The following is a 25,966-nucleotide window of genomic DNA, read 5'->3' on the forward strand; positions in this document are numbered from 1 at the left end:
ACTCCCGGAGTCCACCCAAACCCATGTCCGTTGAGTCAGTGATGCCATCCAGCCATCTCATCCTCTGTCATCCCCTTCTCCTCCTGCCCTCAATCTTTCCCAGCAACAGGGTCTTTTCAAATGAATCAGCTCTTCTCATCAGGTGGCCAAAGTATTGGAGTTTTAGCTTCAACCTCAGTCCCTCCAGTGAACACCCAGGACTGATCTCCTTTAGGATGGACTGGTTGGATCTCCTTGCAGTCCAAGGAACTCTCAAGAGTCTTCTCTAACACCACAGTTCAAAAGCATCAATCCCTCAGCACTCAGCCTTCTTTATAGTCCAACTCTCACATCCATACATGACCACTGGAAAAACCATAGCCTTGACTAGACGGACCTTTGTTGGCAAAGTAATGTCTCTGCTTTTTAATATGCTGTCTAGGTTGGTCATAACTGTCCTTCCAAGGAGCAAGCATCTTTTAATTTCATGGCTTCAATCACCATCTGCAGTGATTTTGGAGCCCAGGAAAATAAAGTCAGCCACTGTGTCCACTGTTTCCCCATCTATTTGCCATGAAGTGATGGGACTGGATGCCATGATCTTCGTTTTCTGAATGTTGATCTTTAAGCCAACTTTTCACTCTCCACTTTCACTTTCATCAAGAGGCTCTTTAGTTCTTCCTCACTTTCTGCCATAGGGGTGGTGTCATCTGCATATCTGAGGTTATTGATATTTCTCCCGGCAATCTTGCTTCCAGCTTGTGGGATTAAATGGAGAGCAAATTTATTTTCAAAGGTAGTGCTTTCACTATAGCCAAATAACGTCCATAATTATTCACATTAATTTGGTTTCTCTTATAGGAAATTAACATAGACAGTTGTAGTTTTATTATAAACTGTATGATAACCTTCTTTACATGCTTGTTTATATAATATCTAGAAAAAGTGAGTCACTTATCCTTAGTAGTGGGTTGGTAAAAGAACGAAAAAAACTAATAAATATTTTATTGTTGGAATAATAATTTGTTTTACTTGGCCTTACTCTATGCACTTATTTCACTGGGGTTGTCCTGCCCTGTCTTGTTTAGTTTGAATTTATTTCATTTTGTCATATTTGTGGTGATCTGACTCGTTCTGGATAACAAGCTCAGTAAAAATAGTTTCTTCTTTCTATGACAAAAAGCTTTTTCAAAGATAAGATAGATATTTTGTACTAAACCTTCAGTGCAATTTTCCCAAAAATATGCTAAGTAGGGTAAAAAGTTTATTTCTACAATGTTGATCCAAAATGGAGAAACTTACACAGCCAGTTTCACTCTGAGCCTTTGTATATTTAAAAGGCTATGTCCAATATGAAATTTCTCTAACTTATCATGCAGCTTCTGGGGCAAAAGTTTTATGCATTTTCTGCTTTAAATTATAATCATAAACCATGCAAACTAAGAAATGTCCAACAGACGTGGTGTTGGAGTACTCTATCCTTTTCAAGTTACTATGTGTTGTTTGTTCTTCTTGTCACAGTATATTTAGAATCGGCAGCTTTGGCATAAAACATACTTAACCAAGCATAGCATCAAGATTATCCAAAACTCAGATGAGGATAAATTTTGCTTTGTCACCTTTTATCCATAATCTGAATTTGAATCAATGTAGTTTTAACGTTCAGTTGACCATCGAGTAAGTTAAATTTTGAGAATTCTTAACAGTGATTACTATTGTTCATTTTAAAAAATGTCAGCATAACTTTTCATATTTTACTATATACCAAACTATATTAGTTTAGAAAATAGAATAGTTAAATGTTTAACTATTTTTAATTTCTAAACTAATACTAGTTAATTTTAACATCATTCATTTGTTAACAATCTTTGAACACCTACTGTGTATCAGGCACTGTTCCTGTTCTAGAAAATTAAAGGGTGGCTAAGACACTTTTAAAATCACTGCAGATGGTGATTGCGGCCATGAAATTAAAAGACGCTTACTCCTTGGAAGGAAAGTTCTGACCAACCTAGACAGCATATTAAAAAGCAGAGACATTACTTTGCCAACAAAGGTTCATCTAGTCAAGGCTATGGTTTTTCCAGTAGTCATGTATGGATGTGAGAGTTGGACTGTAAAGAAAACTGAGCACAGAAGAATTGATGCTTTTGAACTGTGGTATTGGAGAAGACTCTTGAGAGTCCCTTGAACTGCAAGGAAATCCAACCAGTCTATCCTAAAGGAAATCAGTCCTGGATGTCCATTGGAAGAACTGATGTTGAAGCTGAAACTCCAATCCTTTTGGCCACCTAATGCGAAGGCTGACTCATTTGAAAAGACCCTGATGTTGGGAAAGATTGAGGGCAGGAGGAGAAGGGGACAACAGAGGATAAGATGGTTGGATGGCATTACTGACTCAATGGACATGAGTTTGGGTAAACTCCAGGAGTTGGTGATAGACAGGGAGGCATAGTGTGCTGCGGTTCACGGGGTTGCAAAGAGTCGGACTCAGCGACTGAACTGAACTGAAGACACTTTTTAAGATCCACAGGAATGCATAAGTGGTTAGTTGAAGAGGAGGAAGGTGTCAAGGTGGGTAGAGAGTTTTAAACAAGTATTGGAAGAGGAATGGGGATTAAATAGAAAAGGGAAGGAGGAGCATTCCTGAAATAGTACATGCAAAAGAATGCATGTGTGATAGAACTTGGATGATTCAGAGATCCACAAGTAGTTGGTTATAGATGGAGTACAGGATATGTTGAGAAGAGTAAGTGGAAATAAGCTCCAGAAAAAATAAGTTCTTGAAAAGGCAGGGGTGCACACTGACTAAGAACATATACTTTTGTATTTAACTGATAAGAAATTTATACTTCATTCACTAAGCAGCAAAAAACCATGAGATGATTTTAATTAAACAATGATATATTTAGATTTCTATTTTATAAGTAGAATGTAGTTAGCATAGTAGAAAGGCAAAAGTCAAGAAGTCAAACTAGTCACATGATCTTAGCTAGGGCTTCTATAACTAACTGCCATGGGCTGCTGCTGCTGAATCACTTCAGTCGTGTCTGACTCTGTGCAACCCCATAGATAGCAGCCCACCAGGCTCCCCTGTCCCTGGGATTCTCCAGGCAAGAACACTGGAGTGGGTTGCCATTTCCTTCTCCAGTGCATGAAAGTGAAAAGTGAAAGTGAAGTCTCTCAGTCATGTCCGACTCTTAGCGACCCCAAGGACTGCAGCCTACCAGGCTCCTCCATCCATGGGATTTTCCAGGCAAGAGTGCTAGATGGCTTAAACAACAAACATTATTTTTTATTGTTCCGGAGACTGGGAAATCCAAGATCAAGGTGCTAACAGATTCAATGTCTAGTGAGGGTTCTCCACCTGGTTTGCAGATAGTTGCCTTCTTACTACAACCTCACATGTAGCAGAAGATCATCTCTCCATTTTCTCTCTTTATAAGGGCACTGCAATTCATAGTGGATAAGGCAATGGCACCCCACTCCAGTACTCTTGCCTGGAAAATCCCATGGACAGAGGAGGCTGGTGGGCTGCAGTCCATGGGGTTGCTAAGCGACTTCACTTTCACTTTTCACTTTCATGCATTGGAGAAGGAAATGGCAACCCACTCCAGTGTTCTTGCCTGGAGAATCCCAGGGATGGGGGAGCTTGGTGGGCTGTCATCTCTGGGGTCACACAGAGTCGGACATGACTGAAGCGACTTAGCAGCAGCAGCAATTCATAGAGGCTCCACATGATTTAACTAGCTCCAAAAGACCCCTATCTTTAAATATCATCACATTGGAGACTAGGGCTTCAGTATATGAATGTAGGAGGGGACACAAACATAGTCCATAGTGTGATCAGCACTCAACTAAGACATTTATTATAAGGATGGAGTAGTAGTATTTGGGAAAGATTTGGAGGTCAAATCAAGAGTAGTGGGTAACCAAATTATAGTTAGATGTTGAAGGAAAAGATGTCTAAGGATACTGGACTTCCCTAGTGACTCAGACAGTAAAGAATCTGCCTACAATGCAGGAGACCCAGGTTCAATTCCTGGGTTGGGAAGATCCCCTGGAGAAGGGAATGACTACGCACGCCAGGATTCTTGTCTGGAGAATTCCATTGACAGATGAGCCTGGTGGGCTACAGTCCATGGGGTCGCAAAGAGTCAGACATGACTGAACGACTTGAAGTTTCCTTTCTTTTACCATTAGGTGAATGGTAGATAGAAATAACAAGGAAAACATACTTATAATTAACATTTTTAAATTTTGCATTTTTCAGTTTAAAATTAATAAATTTGGTTTCTAGTAATATCAAAAAAACATGAGATTATATATACAGCTTGTTCATTAATGTGGGTGATAGCTGAATTCAAGAACTTCAGTTCAGTTCAGTTCAGTCGCTCAGTCATGTCCAACTCTTTTCGACCCCATGAATCACAGCACGCCAGGCCTCCCTGTCCATCACCAACTCCCGGAGTTCACTCAAACTCATGTCCATCGAGTCGGTGATGCCATCCAGCCATCTCATCCTCTGTCATCCCCTTCTCCTCCTGCCCCCAATCCCTCCCAGCATCAGAGTCTTTTCCAATGAGTCAACTCTTCGCATGAAGTGGCCAAAGTACTGGAGTTTCAGCTTTAGCATCATTCCTTCCAAATAAATCCCAGGACAACCTCAAAATACTAAAATAACTTTGAATCTTATCACTTGCCTTGTACAAAAAGGCAATGATAGCAGTTGAATCTTAGTAGTTTTGTTTATACCAAATCAAAAGTATAATGTATACATACTGTGCTTTGTCTCCATTTCTCCTAGGGTCCCCAAGGACCAAGAGGTCAACCAGGGCCTCCAGTGAGTTTATTTACATTTATATCTGTTTACCATTGATGCTTATGTGCCTGCTTGGTTTGAGATATATACTAAGTACTTAATTTTTTTTTTTTTTTTGTATTATAGGGTCCACCTGGAGCACCAGGCCCAAGAGTAAGTCTTCTTGATTTTGTTCATTTTACCTTCGTATAATTTTTTTAAGCTTCTTCTATTAACTCTCTGTTAAAGGTATCCCTTTTGCCTACCTCTGTTCTTTTTGTTAATCTGATATAGGGTCTTCACAACTCTAATAGAACTTTAAATATGGGCTTCAGACTTTTTGTCTATAAAATAGGATGGTCTCTCCTACTTTTTTGGATGGATTTGAGTTTTAAATAAGTAAAGTGCTCAGCACAATGTCTGACATAATTAGTACTCACAAAATAAGAACTCCCTCCATTTCTTCCTGTTTCAGAATCCTAGCTCTCCTTCTTCAAACGTTCTTTTTTGCCAACCAGAGTTCTCCATGTTTTTAAGCTTTACATGAATCCTTCTCAGCGGTTGGTGGCTGTGGAAGCCCTTGGACTCCTCGTGTATCAGTATTTGCTCGTGATTTATTATAACGCCGAACTCGCTACTCCTATCTTTGAGGCAATACTTCTGTTGCTTCATTATCAGCTATCATCTCCTGGCCTCAGTGTTTCAGATTGATTTCTGTTATGTGTTGTATCCACTGTCCTACTTGGTAATATCTTTGTTTTCCCACTTCTTACAAGAGGTCTCCTATCTTTAACCTCACCCATGCCCCATTTCTACAGAATTCTGGTCAAATGCAGCAGTCTTTGGTCTGATTTGCTGCCTAACCAAGATTCACTAATGGCTACACAGTTCAGACAAATGGCCAGTCCCATGCCTTCCAAGTCTTGCTTACATGCTTCTCTGCTTTGGATCTTTGAAATTTCAGGCTGGTGGATCACTGCAATCCACTCCTGGCAGGTCAGGAACTCTTCATTCCCTTCAGCTTTTCATCAGGACAAGGAAAAACTTTCAAGCAAAGTGCCACAGGAAGATTGTCTCCTTGGAAACAAGAGATCTGTTTCTCTAAGATTTTTTTTTTTAATTATTCCCCCTTTCTGTCTGATGGGGATTGAAACCTTCCCTGGCATGAACATCAGTGCAAATGTCTTTTTTTTTTTTTTTTTTTTTGCAAATGTCTTTTTTAAAAAAATCTTTACTCGCCACTTCTCTGTTCTTCCTTGACTCCTCAATCATCACAATGCATGGGTTAGAAGAACCCTGATCAGTTGTCTTCTCACTTTATAATGACTTTGATATATCATAGGTACCTTCCTAATAAAGAACAAGTTGTAGAAAGATCATACATCATTGGTAAATTAAATGTGTTTTGTGAAAATGTTTACATTAAAGTGCCAGATTTGGGGTCACCATTTCCCTCTCTCACTTGGAAAATATATGTGTTCCTATACAGCCAAAATGAATTAGGACTCATGAGAGATTTTTTCTCTGAGAAAAATGTGGATAAAAATATGTAACTTTGAGGAATTAGTAAGAGTATTGAATGAAAAAAATATGTGTGCTATATACTGTGTTGTTACCTTAGCTTTGGTTTTATCTCCAAGAAATCAGTGCCAAATCCAATATCATGAAGCATTGCCCATATATTTTTTTCTAAGAATTTTAGCTCTTACCTTTAATTATCTGACCCATTTTGAGTTAATTTTTGTTTATAAGTTAAGAGTCTAACCTCATTTGGTTTCATGTGGATACCAAATTTTCCCAGTACGATTTGTTGACAGACTGTTCTTTATAAGGAATGGCCTTGACACCTTTCTCAAAAACTATTTAACCATATGTGTAAGGGTTTATTCCTGCACTCTGTTTCATTGGTCTATGTGTCTATCTGTATGCCAGTACCACACTGCTTTGATTATTGTTAAATTTGTAGTAAGTTTTGAAATTGAAGTATGAAACCTCCAACTTTGTTGTCCTTCTTCAAAATTGTTTGGGATATATACTCTCTTTCATAGTTACTAGTACAGTTATCTTTACCAGTGATATTTATTTCTTCATGTGGATTCAAACTTCTGTCTTGTATCCTTTATTTCTGTCCAAAGAACTCCCTTTATTGTTTTTCTAGGAAGGGTTTGCTAGTGATAAGTTACCTCAGCTTTTGTTTATATGGGCATGTCTTAATTTTTCCTTCTTCATGAAGGATAGTTTTACTGGATATAGAATTCTTGGTTGACAGTCTTTTCTTTCAGCACTCCAAATATGTCATCCTACTGCTTTCTCACCTTTATGGTTTTGATGAAAAATCCCATCCCTTGGATATGATGAGTCTCTTCTCTCTGCATTCAAGATTCTCTATTTTTAGCTTTCAACAGTTTGATTATGAGATATCTAAGGGAATTCATTGAGCTTCTTTGATGCAGAGATTAATATTTTTCATCAAATTTGGGACATTTTCAGCAATTATTTCTGGAAATATTCTTTCTGCCCCCTTTTTTCTGAGACTCCTATCATGCATACATTGGTATGTTTTATGGTGTCTGTAGGTCTATGAGTCTATTCATTTTCTGAGTTAATTTTTCTTTTTACTCCTCTAAAGATAATCTCAATAAACTGTTTTCAAGCTCACTGATTCTTTGTTGTCTACTGAAATCTACAGTTGAGCCCCTCAAGTAAATTTTGATTTCAGGTACTGTTAATTTTCAACTGCAAAATTTATACTTGGTTCTTTTCTATAATTTCTATCTCTTTACATTTTTTATTTGGTAAGACATTTTTTCATGCTTTAGTTCTGTAGACATGATTTCCCTTAGTTCTTTGAATATATCTAAAATAGCTAATCAAAGTTTTGTCTACTACATTCAACATGTGCGCTTCCACAGGGACAATTTTCCATTGATTGCTTGATTTTTTCCCATGTATAGGAGTCACATTTTAATGTTACTTAGCATGGCTTGTCACTTTTTCTTGAAAACTGAACATTTTAAGTAATATAGAGTAGCATCTCTGAAAGTCAACTTATTCACCCCAACCTTAGTGTTTAGTGTTTTTATTTGTTGTATTTGTTATTTAGTGATGTTTCCTAATAAAGTCTGTGTTCTTTGACATATGGGAACACTAAAGTCTCTACTCAGTTAGTTTAGTGGTCAACTAAGGGTTGAAGAGAGGTTTCCTTAAATGCCAGAACTAGTTTCCCAGTTTTTGCCAAGGGTCTCTGTGAGCATGTTGGAGCATCCCTTCAATTCTCAGCCAGGCAACTGACAACTGTACCCAAGTCTTAACTGCATATTTTCACAGAGCCTGAAGATGAGCCAGAGGAGACAGCTTAGGACCTTCTTGTGTTTTTCTGATCATGTGCCCAGCCCTATGCATTTCCAGGAATATGTCACACCAGAGCATTTCAGAATTTCTAAGGACATCTTATTCCCTGATTTTTGCCTGTTTGCCCCAACTGTTTTCTAATGTTTCTAGCAGCTACAAAGTTAAACTATTCCATCTAAATTTTTTAAAATGTTCCTTAGGAGGGACTTTTCTGCACTGAGTGAGCTCTGAGTCAGGTAAAATAAAGACAGCCTTGCAAGTGGTGTCTTTAAGGGAACCACCAGACAGGTCAAATAACAACATTTCACTGGAAAGGAGGCTTTGAAGCAACTCTCAGCCCCATTCTGCTCCCTCCTGTGGTTTCCAGGCTTCTTATTTTCACTGCAATTGCAGGCTGTTGGTTTTCAAAGCTACCACAGAGCTGGAAAGAGGCATGGGAATAGGGCAAATTAAAGCTTTACAGAGCTCACTGCCCTTCCTAAAATTCAGCTACTTTTCTGAAGTGAATGCTCCCCAGATTTACAACATTTTGTTAATTTCTGTAATTCTGAAATACTTCATTCTGACATTCTTTTTTCCAGTTTTCTCATTGCTTTTATAGAAGAGAGAATTCTGGGAAGTCATTATTCCACCATTTTTCCTGTCTCCTAAGTCTCTGATCTTTAGCACACATTTTTTAAATATTCTGTGTGATGAAATGGAAGAGCATATAGATCAGTTCTGCTGCATTGAAGTACAGTGGTTGACTCAAAAGTGCTTGTGGAATTCAGTTGCAAGCTGAACTATCTGCTTTTTTCATGGAACACCATTTTTACTTGTCAGAATGACAGTTGTTTAAACATGAGTATTTGGTAGATATTTTCTTGAAAATGAATTAAGTGAGCCTGTCATTTTAAGGAGAAGAACTGACAACTTGATACCAATAATAAATTTCAAGCTTTCAAGCAACAGTAACAATTGAAAGCTTGTATCTATTACAAGTTTGACAACTTCCCAATAGTTATGTTTTTCTGATGGGATTGGTGATGATGTTAATGAATGTAATCTTTTGATACAACATAATGAAACTTTTGCATTATTTCATTAACCATTTTCCAAGTAATTGAATCATGAATTTTTTTAAAAATCATGATTTTTAACAAAGTAGGTAAATGATTTTTTTTAGAATCCATCTTTTAAGTTTGATAGATTAATAGATTTTAATACAAGTATAAAATTTATAGGTAAGTTTTCAGACTTCACATTTCACACATTTCACACTTAATTAACTCCCACTTGTCAAGTTGTGGTATAATATCAAAGAAGAATATCCACAATTATTTGAAAAGGCTACTAAAATATTTTCTTGCCAACAGCATATCTTCTTGAAGGCCAGATTTTCTTCATATAGTTCATATAGTTCTTCATATAGTTCAGCTAAAATAACATTTTAATAGATTGAAAATAGAAGCAAATGGGAGAATCTAGCTATTTCCTGTTAATTCAGACATTAAGGAGAATACATAAGTATAACAGTGCCACTCTTCTTAAAAATTTTTTAGTTTTCAAAAGTTAATTTTTCATTAAAAATATTTATATTAACATGTAGTAGGTTTATTTGAAGGTAATTAACGCAGTTTTAAATTTTATATTTTAATTCATACTATGGTAAATATCAAAAGTTATAATTCACATAAATAAAAGTTCTTTAAAGCCCTTTATATTTATTTATTTAAAAGTACAACAGGGTCCTGAGTCAGAAGACCCTGAGAACTGCTTATTGCTAGTCTTTCTATGATCAAAGCTCTAATGACAAATAAAGGTGGCTGTTGTTTCCTACTTAATTCAATTGCCCGTATTTAGTGCCAATATTTTTTTGTGACCCATGTCCAAAATCTGCCAATTCTCACAAACATGGTCAGAATTAACTTGCACAGAATTTTTAATGCTAAAGCCTTTCTTCTTGAGTAGGCCATGCTTCTCTATCTCCAGGCCTTTGTGTTGGCACCTCTGCCTAGAAAACTCTCCCACCTGTTCTCCTAACAATTCATATTTATTCTTCAGATCTCAGTTCAAATATCACTACCTCCAGGAAGCCTATGCAGATCTATTCCTTCTAAGTCTCTTATATCCTCCAAATTTGATTAAATAAGACTCCATTATTTATCTTATAGGTCCATGCACTTTTCTTTAATAGCACATATCCCAATTTGTAAATGTGTTATTTTTTAGATTATGTGATTGGTGCCTTTATTGACCTCTAAACTTTAGCTCTACAAGGGCAAGGTTGTTTTGTTTTGTATTATTTGCTTACCATTTTATCCTCAATATGTGTTTGGCAGCATACATATGCAGAATGAGTCAAATATTTTCCAACATGAAAACCACATGTTGAGGCAAGGATGAGTATATTTTGTTGATTGTCCCATCATTTTAAATAGTTTTCCAAATTATCAACCATGAGTTATGGGAGATGTTGAAAAGAGTTTCTATTATATGGACTTGCAAGTAAAAAGATATCTCAGCAGTACAATCATTCTGAAAGAAATCAGATGCTTGATTCGCTCACACATATGCCATTTCACAAAATTTTCTCCCAACTTATGCTTCTTAGTTTCCAAGCTTTTTAAAAATTAAAATACAAAAAGACTTTTTACTAATGGTTATTCTGGGTCTTTCTCTAAAAATATCTTTTATTAAATTCTGGAGGAGATTGTATTCATGTTGTATTATTTCTTTTGGGACTAATGACACATTTTCCAACTTCAGAAATTGTTTTTAAGACCGCAGAAGTATCAGATTAAACTAATGTGGTGACTACCTCAGGACAGTAATATTTTATTCTATTTTTCTTCCAAGAATGTAACTGTTAAAAATTACTACAGTTATTTATTCTTCACTTTACAATTTATTAACGGAGGGGATCATATTTCATTCTTCTTCCATGTAATTAACTTTTGTGTGTGTTTTCAGGCAGTAGAGACAAGTAGTTTTTCATTTGCGAACTCGGGACTTTGGTCCTGTTTTAATTAGGAGACTTTTGAAATTTGGATGAAGGCAGCATATTGTCCTTTCAGATAGCTAGGCAATATTTGTGAGATCAGTCTAACCATAAGAGTTACAAACCCCTTTCAGATAATAAGTCTAGTATGCTTTAACAGCAGTGCTTTCAGAATTTATAGCCTTTAGAGCACTCAGTGTTGATCTTATTGCTAATCTCAAATGGTTTTGTTTTACACAGAAACAAATGGATATCAATGCTGCTATTCAAGCCTTAATTGAATCACATACTGCCCTACAGATGGAGGTAATATATCTGCCTTTATTTACATTGGCACACTCAATCTACAAATTAAACAAATATTTTTTCAGAGGCCAAAATGTGACTTTATCTCAAGGCCTGTATTTACAAGAGATTAAAAGTAATGAAACCATTTTTAAGGACAAAGAAAACAATTTTAATAAACAGAAATACATGCATAAGATTTTTAAGGAAAACATTTAAAACAAAAATATTGTCAAAGGATTTTCAAAATAAGAATTTGGTATTGCAGAAGAAAATAGTTAAATGAAGTTAGTCATTTCTTAAAATGGCATCTATCTATCACCACTATTCATTTTTCTTAAGCTCTATTTATTCCTTATATATAGGTTTTTTTTTTAATTATGCTGTAGGGATAGTAATTGTTAAGTTTTATGTCAGCTTGAAAAGTAGACTTTAAGTGTGAATTTAACCTCTTGTTAGGATCAAGATTAACAAATGCTTATAGTTAAATATAAACTGTTCTTTACATCCTACTCTCAACTCACTGCACACAACAGGAGTACACTTTTCTTCTGTCTTGATCTTTGTTGATCACTTGGGTTACATACTGGTAAGACTACTCTATGCTTCTTTGCTAATATGATTTTCACGATGACTTGGCAGAGCTACCAGAATACTGAAGTGACTTTAATTGACCACAGTGCAGAGATCTTCAAAACCTTGAACTATCTTGGCAATTTACTACACACCATCAAGCATCCTCTTGGCACACGAGATAATCCAGCACAAATCTGCAAAGATTTGCTTAACTGTGAACACACAGTATCAGATGGTAAGTTATTGGTTTCCTTAAACTGTGATATTTCATTTCATCATTTCAGTGTGTTTGAGATTTTGAGTGTACTTATGCCAAATCTTATGATTTTTGATAAAACCCTGGCAGAGGTATTTTAAGGTCATCAAGAACCAAATACATACTTCTTAAGGTAAATATGGTTTCTGATATCAAAGTATCCTTTTTTTAAGGGTTTGCTTTATAAAGATCTTCTACTACAAAATCTGACATATCCCCAGACTTCCTTACCCCATCTATGTCACTCGCTTGTACTCTGTGCTTGGAATACATGTTAAAAATAAAAAATAGGAAAGGTTAACTTTTGAACTAACAGACAATATTAACTATCAGGACCACCAGAGTTGGCAACATGAAGAAAGAGATCATAGTTCCCCCCTCTACTACACTCCCTGAAATTAATTTTTACATAAAATGGATTTAAATGCCTCATTTTGGAATCTGACTGTAAAGATGGAGGCTTGTCATGCTTGGAATCATCTCATTCTCCCATTGATACCTCAAAATCCATTAGCCAGAGCTGCAAAAATAGAGTCATCAAGCAAAAGGTTTAAAGCAAGTGGAGGAGCCATTACTATCTGATGATCAACAGGGAAACCCTGTCTGCTACAATATGTCATTTAATTTTAATTTTGATGGGGTCTATATAGTCAGCTATACAATCAATATGAGTAGTTATTTTCGGTAAAAACTCTAGCCCTAACATACAATGATACATATGCTGATTTGAAAATAAGTTACTTAATTCTGTAGGATGGACAGTAGTTCATATTTTATTTCTTATACACATGTGTTTACATAAAATATACATGTATAAAAACATATTTTTCCAAAAGCATCTTCCATTCTAAAAGTGTAGCAAACATATTTATTTATATTAATAAAATGCTAACCTCTATAGATGTTTCCTGCCTTAGATTATCACAAAAACAAATAATATTTCTAGTTATAGCTGCCCATTATAATCAAATTTGACTCTTTCCTATATTTGAGGGTATAAAAATGTAATTCTATAGAACTGAAAGGAACAAAGACATTATAGGGCATACCAATTACTAAAATCTAATTCAAGGTCTGCCTTCCTCATAGGAGAAATAGCTAAGTTGTATGGCTTGCAAGGTATCAGGAAAGTATTTATGCCCAAAAATACTTTCATCACTAGAGACTGTAAGTGCAGTAGAAAAACACAAAACAACAGGGAAGGGGGGATATGATAGAAAGTAGGGTTGAGGGTGAAGTTTTAAATTGAGTAGGTAGATAAATCATCTCTGAGAAAGTGACCTGTGAGCAATATCAGGAGGAGGTAAGGGAAGAAGCCACAGGAAATCTGGGGGAAAGAGCTTTCCAGGAAGAAAGAACAAATGCAAAGACCCTGAACCTGTGTTTAGCATGTCCTGTTAGCAAGAAGGTTAAGGTGACTGGAAGAGGTGCATAAGGAGAAGAATGGTAGGAAATGAAGTCAGAAAGATGTCAAGAAACCAGATTATATAGGATATTATAGGCTAATCAAAAGACTCCTGCTCTTACTCTGAATTAAATGGAAAGATTCAGAAGAGTTAGAGCAAAGGAATGACAAGACTTGACTTAAATTTTGAAAATGTTACTTGCTGGGAGCCGGCATATTGCATATTGAGTGAGGATCTGTAATAGCTCAACTGGAATTCTATCACTGCTGGGAGCCAGCGTGAGGCACTCCGCCCATGACAAAGGTCATGAGGAAGGAGGCTCGGCATACGCAAAGGCGGGATCGAGCCTCAGGAGTCCCCCTGGAAATTCTCGAGCATCTACCCCCAAAACCAGAGTCTGCCTACTTTCTGCCTTGTGCTTTCACCTACACCTCTGACTTTACGGGGGGCTGTCTCCCACTACCTCTCTCTGAAAAAAGAGTTAGCTTACAGCTCCAGTTAATAATTCTTGGATGTGACAGTGTTTCAACCTACAAACTCCTTTGGAAATCCTCTAGCCTGCCTGAATGGGTTTTTTCCGGCCACATGTGATTGTTCAGAGCCTCCCAACTGTGAGAGGCAGGAGATGTTCTAAACTGCCTAAACACAGATTCCTTTGAGTAGTTAAAAGATTGATTAGAAATTGTATTGGTGAAGGGTTTTTCACTTGTTGGGCCAATGTTTGCTGCTAAGTCTCCATACTCCTTACCTACTGTGTCCTTGGCAGTGTATTGATTGATATAATGGGTGTATAGAAATGTAAAATGCAGCTTTGTCCAATGCTTTTTGGAAGGCTGGCGCCTGACTTTGGAATAATCACCTTTAGAGAAAGATAAGTTTCTTAAAATGTTAACAGGCCTCCTGGCCAGAAGATGATGTCTATCACCTGAACTTTTGCATATGATAAGTTTACAGGAAAAAAGCCTGGCTTGCTGCATGACTCTACCCCTTCCCCCATTATCCTCTATGCATAACTTAAGGTATAAAAACTACTTTGGAAAATAAAGTGCGGGCCTTGTTCACTGAAACTTGGTCTCCCCATGTCACTCTCTCTCCCAAATTTCAGCTGAGTGTCCATCTGGAGCGCGGATGTCCTCTGCGACCATTTATTTGCCTGGGCTTCTAAGACCCACTCGAGAAGGTGTCTAAGGTGGGGCACCTTCCGCTATTCGAGAGGGCGCCTGCGGCCTCCGTGGTCAGAGCTAACCTGGTGTCACGGGTTATATTGATTTTCCGCGTAAACCAAGCCACTTAGCTTCTTTTCTCCACTGAATTTTCCTACTGAGCTATCCTTATTTCAGCCACTTTTCTCCACTGAATTTCCTCACTGAGCTATCCTTATTCTATTACTCTTTATATCTTTGATGAATAAATAATTAAATAAGTCGCCGACGCCGTCCCCGCTTCGAATACCCTGGATCAGCCGGGGCTGGACCCCGGCAGTTACTCTTGGTGATGTATCACAAATATAATGAAGACAGGGTAGAAGGAGCCATTGAGAAAGCTACAGAATTAATCCAATAAGGGATGATGATGTTTTGGACTAGAGTTAGTGGTGGGAAAGTGGTAAGAAATGGTTAAATCTTTGGATAAGCTTTAAGGTAGCGCCAACAGGTTTTTTTGTTGATAATTCAGATATGGATTTTGAGAGAAACAGAATGATAAAGAATGATGCTAAGAGTTTTGACTAAAGGACTAGAAGAGTGGAACTGCTGTCTATACAGATAGTGAAGCAAGTTTGGAATCAAGATGAGGAGTTCAGTTTTGGATGCATTTGAGATGTCTGTTAGACATTCAAGGAAGTATGTCAAGTAGGTAGTTGGCTATTCAGGAGAGAGGTCAGGAGAGAGGCCCTGGTTATGGATAAAATATATAAAGTAATTTGCATATAAATAGCATCTGGTGCCCTGAAACTCTCTAGGACTACCTAAAGAGAAGATTTTTTTAAAGTTCTAAAAGCTGTGCCTTAGAGCTCTTCCATGTTTAGAGATCAGCGAGTTGAGGATGAACTAGCAAAGAAAACTAAGAAGAAGCTATCACTGAGATAGGAGAAAAAGTAGATGAATGTGAAGAAAATGTTTGCCTGAAGAGACAGGGATCTAGTGGGCCAATGTCAAGTTAGGTGAAGACTGAAAAAGGCTACTAGATTTAGTAATGGGAAGTTCTTTGATGCTCTTTGCAAGAGCAGTTTAGAGGAATGGTAGCAGTTAAAACTGTATCAGGTTTTAAGAGAAAATGGTGGAGCTGGAGAGTTTCCACTCTCAGTTATGAAGCAGGTAATTCAATTTGCCTAACTAAATTTTTAAAAAGTGAAAAACATAAAATACTGACAAAGTAGTAAGGATTTTGAAGAACTCAGCAGAGATGGGCACACACTTACAGCTGCTTTTGCCCTGGGTGCATCCAGCAACTGAGTAGTGCAATAGGAGATCAAAGGTTGGAATCTGAAGCCCACAGATGGTGGGGATTCAGGCTTTCAAAGGGCTATACTCTGGGAGTAAAAATGATGGGATCAAAGAATTACTGGAGTCAGGACACTAGAGGGAATGAGCCGAAATGAGAAGAGAGGTGAAATCATGGAGAAGATCTAGCTGTAGGTAATAAACCTAAAAAAGGACTAGGGCATGGCCTTGGGAGTTAATGATGAAAGTAAACAGAACAGGATAAGGGTACCAAAAAATTGGTGGGAAAGAGTTGGAGGAACTGAGTAGAGGTCAGAGCATTACAGATATCAACCACATGGATGTAAAATCACCACGAATTAGGTTATAAAGAGCTAGCCAAAAGCTAAAATCAAAGAAATAAAGCTGATGATGGCAACAGGAACAGGTGACAGGCGATAGAGTGCGATGACAATTTTACCATGGAGTGTTCTTAGATTGAAAGCAGGGATAATGGTCTGAAAGTGGCAACAAGGAGCAAGAAAGACCCCTTCCTACTCAGGCACAATGCTGTAGAGGCTGTGGCAGAAAGGACTCGCATGGAAGCAGTGTTTTCAGGAGAGAGCCAATTTTGAGTTCAAGCATTTAGCCCTACAAAAGATGTATTATGGTATAATGCTTATATTCTAAAAATATGAGGCCCCCCTACCAATTCACCAGTGAACAACAATGCCTGAGTTCAAAGCACTCCAACCCATATAAGAATGAGATCTTGCTTGATGGAAAACCTTTTATAAAGCTTATATGTTCACTCACATAGTAGAGGAAACTATTTCTTGAATGAGAGGAGATGATGAGTCAAGATATATGTCTACCTCACTAGTTAAGACTGTAAGCCTGCATCAGGTCCTGGTTTTAAAAAAGCCAGCTGTAAGTTCTACAGACTACAAAATGTCCAACATTCTGAGGAAATCGGGGGGTGGGAAATGGGATACAGAGGTGATATTAGGACTTTTTCACCCTTTTCTTCCATATTTCAATATAGATAAGTGATTCTCCAAATATCATCCATGAACCAGAATTAGATGCAGATTCTCAAGCCCCATCCCAAATGTAATGATTTAGTAACTCTAGGGGTGGGGCCCAGCTGTTTTAACAGCATCACCAGTCTGAAAACCACTGCAATAGAGATAGTCCCCTACTCTTGGAAGCAACAATTCAAGTTTTCATTTTGTAGGATTAGAAGAACAGTAGAGGGGGAATGGTCGAGGATGTGTGTAAATCTACAATGACAGACCAGGGCAAGCCCAGAATGAGCAAGAGGAAATCTTTGCTATGGGAAAAAAAATGAAACAAACAAGGGTTTTCTACCTATTATAGAAAATGGCCTTTAACAAATACTATTTGTTTTGTCTTGCCTTTTTAATGCAAGAAAGCAGGGCCATCTCATTCAAAAATTCCTAATCTTTGCATTTAGAATAAGGTGCTATTTGAATATTCTGAGCCTGTTATTTCAGAATTAAGATGCTACCCCAGTACTTTTCAGTTTGAATATGTCCTAAAGTCCAACTTTACGCCCCATTTGATTCTCCTGGCCACTCAATGGATGCAAAGGTTGGCAGGCTTACACTAGCTATAGAGACTTCAGTCTTTTCCACTCACAAATCTGAAAAGAAAGCACAAAAATAACCATTTAATTGTACACTTTTCTTCTGGAAACAAAAATGGTTATTCTTTTTAATTATCAATTAAACAAAGATATATTTTTCCTCAGGGAGACTGAAAAGGTTTCTGTTTGTAAAATATATTCATTTTTAAGCTCTGTAATGACATAGAACAAAAATACACACCTATCCTACATTAATTTCAGCTTCTCTATTAACTTTGTAACTGTAGACAATTCACTTAAGTTGCTGAGTTCATCTTATCTATAGCATGAAGTAACAGATATAGCCATTCAATTATTTTTTATTAAAATTATGAAATGGCCTTAAATTGATAGGTATGTGAAAAATATAGTATTTTCACTGTCAGTTTAACATAATGCTTGCAGCTTTTACTTTTTCACTAAATGTATTGATTTAAATGTATGATCTTTACAAACTTCTAAGATTTTTAACAGAAAAAGTGTGAAAAAATATGTTGAAAGTATGATACTTTTTAAGGATTGTTCATAAATATTTTAGCATGTCATTTAAATATTTTTGTTTCACAATAAATAGGAAAATACTGGATTGATCCAAATCTTGGATGCCCTTCAGATGCCATTGAGGTTTTCTGTAATTTCAGTGCTGGTGGTCAGACATGTTTATCTCCTATCTCTGTGACAAAGGTAAATTCTGAATTTGGCATATATACTGGTACTTGCCCACTATCAGTAAATAGTGATTTTTTTTAATATCTTCCATTTTAAATAATTATGAATTTTATGAGTGGAATCAAGATATTCTCTACCATATATGAGAAAGAAACTTTTTGGTTTTTAAAACTAACCCTGTTAATTCTTGACATTTTGATTACGTATTTTTATGACTGGCTTAGTTTGGCTTACTCTACTGACTATACTTTATAAATCCCTTTTAAAAATGTAAAACATATGTTTTTATGTTCATGCATTCATTAGAAAATTCCAAAACAGCTGCAGTGTTTGTATTCAGTAATCAGTTACCTAAAGTTTTTACTGAAAATGACATCATCATCATTAAAGGAAGAATTCTGCCACAAAACTTGCTATTTTTTGGTGACTGGGAACAAAAATAACCTCCCTGAAATATCCACTGGGTATTATTTAAAATATCTTATATGTATAATTCTATAAACTAAATGTTTAGAATGAACAAAAGTTAGTTTAGTATAACACTGGGTATTGTAACAAGCGTTTCTCAATCCTAAAGCTTAGTTCTACCCATAACATATATCAAAAAAAACAAAACTGCATTTTTTTCTTTTTCTGGTTAAACTACCTTGGCCTTCCCAAGAACTAATTTTTTGTTGACAAAGAACTGATACATGGACCTACTGTGTGTTTTTTCCGCCATAAGAAGGCATCAGCTAAAAAGTACAGTGTGTCAGTCTCTCCAACTGCTTAGAATTAGACTGTCCCCTTCTCCTGAAACTCCCCCTCATTAACCAGGGTGTTTCATCCACTCATCTCATTAGGCATTCACCACGGTTGCCCAGAGCAGAACAGGGGAGGACTCTTCTATTCCTGTGGAATCGGTGTAGTGCTAATGAGGAGCAGAAAGATCGCCTTGCTTCCAAACGACCCACATAATCACCCTCATGCCCCTGGGTTTAGCCCAGGATTTTTATTTGGGTTATCGTGGAAGAAAAGGAGAAAGGGGAGTACAAAGAAGATAGAATCAATGAAGGAGCCATATTCCAGTTCTTTCTTTGGCTGAATCAATTCCCCCATTTCTCCCATCCATAAATTCAACCTGAGAAAGACTGTACGGGTAATGGAAAGAATAGTAGACTTGGAATCAGGGACCTGGATTCTAATTTCTGTTCCTCTGAAAACCTGGGAAATGATACTGTGAACCACCAGAAAGCCCACTCCTTGCCAGGCACTGTGCTCACTAAATGACACTTGACAACTCACATCCTTGTGACAATCCTGTGTTGGTGTTACACCCAAACTTGCCAGTAAGGAAACTGGGCTTAGAAAGGCTCCGTATTTCACAGGTTTGTAGTTCTCATTTGCAAAATCAAAGAATGTGAACTGCTTCAGCTCTAATGCTCCTCATGATGATCCTTCCATGTTTTCATCCTTATGCCCCCCCCACCTTTGCCTTTCTTCTCTTTCCCTACAGTTTTTTGCTGTTGTTCTATTACCTTATAACTGATATTCTGATTTGGTGACTGGAGATTAGTATAAATTCCTCAGTAGGAACCACTTCTATTCATTTGTTATGACCACACCCCTGTTTAAATAATGTTAAAAATGATGATGATGTCTAAAGCTACAGAAAAATCTGCTTCCTTGTCCAAATCTAGAAACTTACTGCTCCACTCTACCCTACATTGTTCACTTTATTAGTTAATATTTGTTCATGTATTCATTCACACAGTAAACAGCTATTGACGACTCAATGTATGACCAAAACTGCATTAGGGGTGGGTTAACACAAAGATTAAGATTCTGTCTTTGTCTTTAAAGGCTCCATAATTAAAATAATTCAACCAATTAATTATCACAACTTTTAACTTATCATTGGAAACTAAAAAAATAAATCTTCAAATGAAAGCACAGACAGAATTTCAGATTTTTATGAAAGAAATTTTAAGCAATAATCCACAACAAATTATTAATGCATTTTAAATGACATAATGCAAACTATTTTTTTTAGTCATATTTGGTTGCCTAGTGGGAGAAGGCAATGGCAACCCACTCCAGTACTCTTGCCTGGAAAATCCCATGGACAGAGAAGCCTGGTAGGCTGCAGTCCATGGGGTCGCTAAGAGTTGGACACGATTCAGCGACTTCACTTTCACTTATCACTTTCATGCATTGGAGAAGGAAATGGCAACCCACTCCAGTGTTCTTGCCTGGAGAATCCCAGGGACAGAGGAGCCTGATGGGCTGCCGTCTATGGGGTCACACAGAGCTGGACACAACTGAAGCGACTTAGCAGCAGTTGCCTAGTGATATGCTAAAGCCAGCTCATACTGCTCAGGAGAGCCTATTTATTGTTAAGATCTCTTGTGAATTCCATGTTAAGTGACACCACCTTGATAACCTAAAATCAGCCATGGTAGAAGTATTTACAACTATGGAAATTCAGAAATTACTATAAATCGGGGGTGCAAGGGCCAGTGGTTAAGTATTTACCCTGCAAGGGCCAGTGGTTAAGCATTTACCAGTACACCACTGACTGGCACTTAAATGTCCTAAAAAGTAGCTTTCTCAAGGCTGCCTTTTGAGGACTTTCTTCAAGTTTCTCCAAACTATAAATTTTTCAGTTACCATATCTTATAACTTGCATATTGTTTCAATGACATTAGTTGGAGTTTGGAATCGGGAAAGTCCAGATGAACTTCCTTCATTTACTGAGCTCAGAAGCCACCCATATCATCACCATTCATTGTCTAAACACTCCAGTGTGGACAAGTCCTCAGACAAGTGGCTCAGGATTGACTCTTGGTTTCAAGGGATGGAATGGTCAGATTTTTGAAGAAAACACTCTACTTGAACCTAAAGTGCTTTCAAATGACTGCAAGGTAAGGGAATGGCATGTTTAGAATTATTCAATATGACTAACTTAAAATTGATAAGACTATATATAATTAACATAAGAGTAAAACTATATAATTAATATGAGAGTAAGACATTGCAAATTGCAGCTACAAAAGAATAAGTTTTAATGCGCCTAATGTGTAATAACCATACATTTTTTCATAATCAATTATTCATTTATATCAATTTTTGTCACACCCATTGATCATGAAGTTTTATATGCAAAACAGGTGTCATTAATGTATTAATTTTTATTCCCCATATGAAATAATTATAGATGATAGCAGACAGAGCATAAGGGCCTATATACAAATGTTTTCTTTTGTATATTTTTACCACTGTGATTCTGCATCTCATTACTTGATGAAAAACAGGTTATAGAGGCAAGTCAGGTTTATTTCATATTTTGTCAGTCCCCATACCTGATGCCAAATAATGGGCAAAATGGCAGTTTGACTCTACAAATCAATATCTGAATCATAGCCCATTTTTCCTATTAAAATTAAATAATAATGAAGAGTTTATAATATTAAAACATTGTATTGTAGAGCAGGTGTTGGCAAACTACAATCCACAGAACAAATCTAGCCCAGCATTCACTTTACTAAATATATGTTACTGAAACACAGCCACACTCATTCATCTCTTTATTATCTAGGGCTGTTATCACACTGAGTCAAGTATATGAGTCAAGAGTCAAGTATATATGGCAGAGTCAAGTATATATGACCCGCAAAACTGAAAAGATTTATTTCTAACCCTTTACAGAGGAGTTGGCTGACCCCTATTATAGAGTTATCCATTTACATATCATTAACTTCTTTAAGGAGCTTGGTCTCCTGCTCTTGTGTATCATGAAGCCCATGATTTAAAATGTCTTATATTTAGAATGCTTTAGTTTTTCACAACTAGAGTGCTTTACTTTTTCACATTTCACTTTCAGATAAACTATACTTGCATATTTGAAAAATCATAAAACAAATAGTCAGAAATATATGGCTTACTCTCTGTAGGTGAAGAAATCAGCATTACCAACAAAATTAACTTTCACAATTTTGTCCAGAAACTTTTGGTGACTCATTACTATTTCTGAGACACAATCAAAACTTACCAGCAATTAGAATAGTCAGGCCCCAACCTATTTTTCAAGCTTGGGCTTTCACTGACTGTGTACCCTGAACTCTGGTCAAACTGATCTATTTGTAATAATATCAACAACAATTCCTACTACTAATTATTGGGGACTTATTAGATGACAGGTACTATGTATTACATACATTATTTAATTATAACAGCTCTATAAATAAGTTACTTACTATTAGTATCATTTTATAGGTAAGAAAAACTGAAGGCACAGAGGTTAAGTAACTTGTTCAAGGTACAGCAGAGCAAGAAATCAACCCTAAGTGTGTACAGGTCCAAAGTCAATGCCACACTATATTGCCAGGGACTTTTAACTGAAAGCTCACTTAATCCTCACTAATTCACATTTTCTATGTGAGAATACCTATACCTAGGTGTCTATCAAAATCTGTGCACTTAAACCCCATGCTAGGCTTATTTTCACAACCACTTTCTATCTTTCCAACTGTTTTGCTTTTTTCTATTCATGTCATTCCCCTTCTCTGAAATGCTGTTCTCTACTCCTCTAACCAAGTGGAAATTGTAGGCATACTTCAAGGCCTATCTTCAATTCTGAATATATAAGGCGTTACCCTGACTCTTCTAGTTGGAAATGAGGAACTCAGCATTCACTCTCTATATTCGTTATGATGCATGTCATACATGGCCTTATATTACAGCTGTTTATTTCTCCTCTCCCTAACTAAATTTATAAGCTGCAAGAACTCAGAAGCCAGAATTTACTCATCTTTGTATTTCTCAAGAACTGTAAGAAACTGGAGGATTACATTTTATTAACTGTGCCAAAACTACCTAGTCTTCAACAAATATTGTTTGAGACTTAATGAAGTTACAGAGAATTCCAGCCTAGTTATTACCCCAAGGTTATGACTTTGGTCATTTATTTTCTGTGAGCTTCTATTTCCTTAACTTAAAATGGAATTAATAGCTTCAATAATCTCCAAAGTTCCTTCAAATTCTAAAATTTATACCATGATAATTCTGTGAATGAGTAAATGAATAAACTTCTGTATAAAAATCTTCACAAAGCTAGTTAACTGTTTTTCTATTTTGTCTTCCTGAAACTTAATCAGAGCATAGTTTTTATTTTATAATAGAATTTACCCTCCAAAAAAAGAGCATACAGTAATAAAAGGAAACAGAAAGGCCTAGAAAGAAAGGAAGGGAGGAATGAAACTATATAAACAGTAAACACAGAATGGAAAAAAAGAAACCTAAAAGATAATTCAACATAATTATAATTTACTTGTACTGAAGGGATTCTGCATATTTCCTGCCTAGAGTACAGAGAGGGTAAGCACGCTCATTCCCTCTCATCCAAGACAAGTTTCCATCCTGAAGCATCAGTCCCAAATAAAGGAAAACAAAATGGTTATTACTCAAATTAGAAGCGGGGCATATCTGGTCCAATGATCCACAGACAACAGAAACAGGAAGCCTCAAGAAAAATCAGAACACACAATGCCATCTAGAAAACAGAATAAGCATATATTTTCAGTTATTCATAGTAACTGTTACCCATTCATTGAGCACTTACTCTGTGCCTGGCATTATTCTAGGCACTTTCTATTCATTATTTCTAATCCTTAAATTTACACTGTCTATGAAAAGATATTGTCTGCTGCTAACAGAAAAATTACAGATCAAAGCATTTTGTTCTTATTTTTCAGATTCAAGATGGCAGCTGGCATAAGGCAAAATTCCTTTTTCACACCCAGGACCCTAATCAACTTCCAGTAATAGAAGTACAAAAACTTCCTCATCTCAAAACCGAACGGAAGTACTACATTGAAAGCAGTTCCGTATGCTTTCTCTAAGGTCTCTGAATTAGTTCAGAATGCATGCTGTTGGCCAGGTAATTGTTGCAGAGGGGAAAATATAGACAGAAAGGTACTATTGGATATCATGAAATACATGGAATAAAGCATTGGCTAAATTTTAAAGAATCTCAGGAAGAAAAGACTTCCTCCTAAGAAGGAGACAAGGCATTTTTTAAAGGACTATAACTGATAAAGTATTTAATTCTTTAAAAAATTATATTGATCTGAGCTTTCTTAGAGAATTCCCTAGAACTGAACATTTATAAAAATGGAATTCTTCAGGGTATTCTATATTTTTTGACTGCCTGAGAGCAAAGTACCCATTAGACAGCTGGAGATGCAAAGCACTGTGGAGCAATACTGGCTAATGCTCCCAAATGTGCAATGCTTCTGTCTAAAAACTGCAAGCCACAGTCTAATACATCTTCTTTTCCCAAATACTAAGCTGTATTCAGGTCCCCAGTGGGCATATACATCTTAGCCGGTGGTACACTACCTCTTATGTGTTGCCTTTTTGTGTTGCTTGGTGCTCTTTCTAAAAAAAGGTGCTTGTGGCTTTCATAAACTATTTTATTTCTTTATTCGTCTTTGTCATTCTTTAAGAGTGTATGTACTGGTTACATCAATATATGTTTTGGTTGTTAGTACTTATTTTAATTTGTTTGGTCATATACTTAATAACAAGTAAAACATTATTTATGTGACGTTATTTTAAAATTCTCTTTGTGGATATAAAATCAAAGCCAGCACATTGTAACCTGTGCTTAAGCACAAGAGAATCGGGAGGGGGTTTTATTGTTTGTTTTAAATTGCTGTAAAAAATATTATAGGCCAGCTACATCCAGTAGTAGGTTTGGGTTAGAGTTTAGGGGTTGTGATATACTATTTTAAAAAATCCATGATCATCTGGAATGATATTTTGTGTATATATATTTTGTAAAGTTGTAATTCAGCAAATCTTTTGAAATTGCTGCTGTTTTAAATTATAAAAACTTTGTTTCTGTTTCATAGAGATTACATGTTTTTTAATAATTCATTGATTTTCTTTCACCGTTCTTAAATATAATGTGTTGGGACCTAAAAGAATTCAATTTACCAGTCGTTAAAGCAACATTCAAGAAAACAAATACAGTCTTTTGCCATTTAAAATAGGCTAAGTTCAGACTTTCCTTGTCAGAGACATGTTAAGCATTAAAAATATTATACCTTTTGGTATATTGAAAAGCATGTACATCCATTATAAACATACCATCAAACCACACTTACCTATCTATAATAAAAATGTGCTTTAATATCTTTTTTGGTGCTTTTTTTTTTTTAAACATACCCTTTCATTATGTAAGACAGCCTCTTTCGCTTAGACCTACTTTACCTTGTACATTGCACTACTAGAAAGTATCTATTACACACCTGTAAAAGGATTCTAGGGCCTATTTCCTACTTAAAATGAGGTCATGGCATAGAAAGTCTCTCACATATGGTCAACTGATTTCTAACAAGGGTGCCAAGACCATTCAATGGAACGACAGTTTTTTCAACAAATAGTTTTGGGAAAACTTGATATCCATATGCAAAAGAATGAAGTTGGACCTTTATCTTACATGATATACAAAAATTGACTCAAAATGATGAAAACTATTACTGTAAACAGCATTTGGGATAATATCAAAAATTTTAAAAATAACATAAAATGTATCAAAGTCCTAAATGTAA

General features: G+C 36.3%; 1 protein-coding gene across 1 annotated transcript in view; it reads left to right on the forward strand.

The window, feature by feature from the left end:
- COL24A1 (collagen type XXIV alpha 1 chain) overlaps positions 1 to 25,547 on the forward strand; it is a 404,934-nt gene extending 379,387 nt beyond the window's left edge. The window contains exons 55-61 of the mRNA XM_055587104.1: positions 4,787 to 4,822; positions 4,928 to 4,954; positions 11,352 to 11,417; positions 12,039 to 12,207; positions 18,277 to 18,386; positions 21,059 to 21,274; positions 24,104 to 25,547. Of these exons, the coding sequence (XP_055443079.1) occupies positions 4,787 to 4,822; positions 4,928 to 4,954; positions 11,352 to 11,417; positions 12,039 to 12,207; positions 18,277 to 18,386; positions 21,059 to 21,274; positions 24,104 to 24,250 (771 nt within the window). The 3' untranslated portion in view covers positions 24,251 to 25,547. The remainder of the gene's footprint in view (positions 1 to 4,786; positions 4,823 to 4,927; positions 4,955 to 11,351; positions 11,418 to 12,038; positions 12,208 to 18,276; positions 18,387 to 21,058; positions 21,275 to 24,103) is intronic.
- The last annotated feature ends 419 nt before the right edge of the window (positions 25,548 to 25,966 follow it).

Source organism: Bubalus kerabau, chromosome 6, assembly GCF_029407905.1.
Source record: "Bubalus kerabau isolate K-KA32 ecotype Philippines breed swamp buffalo chromosome 6, PCC_UOA_SB_1v2, whole genome shotgun sequence".
NCBI classification, from domain to species: Eukaryota; Metazoa; Chordata; class Mammalia; order Artiodactyla; family Bovidae; genus Bubalus; species Bubalus kerabau.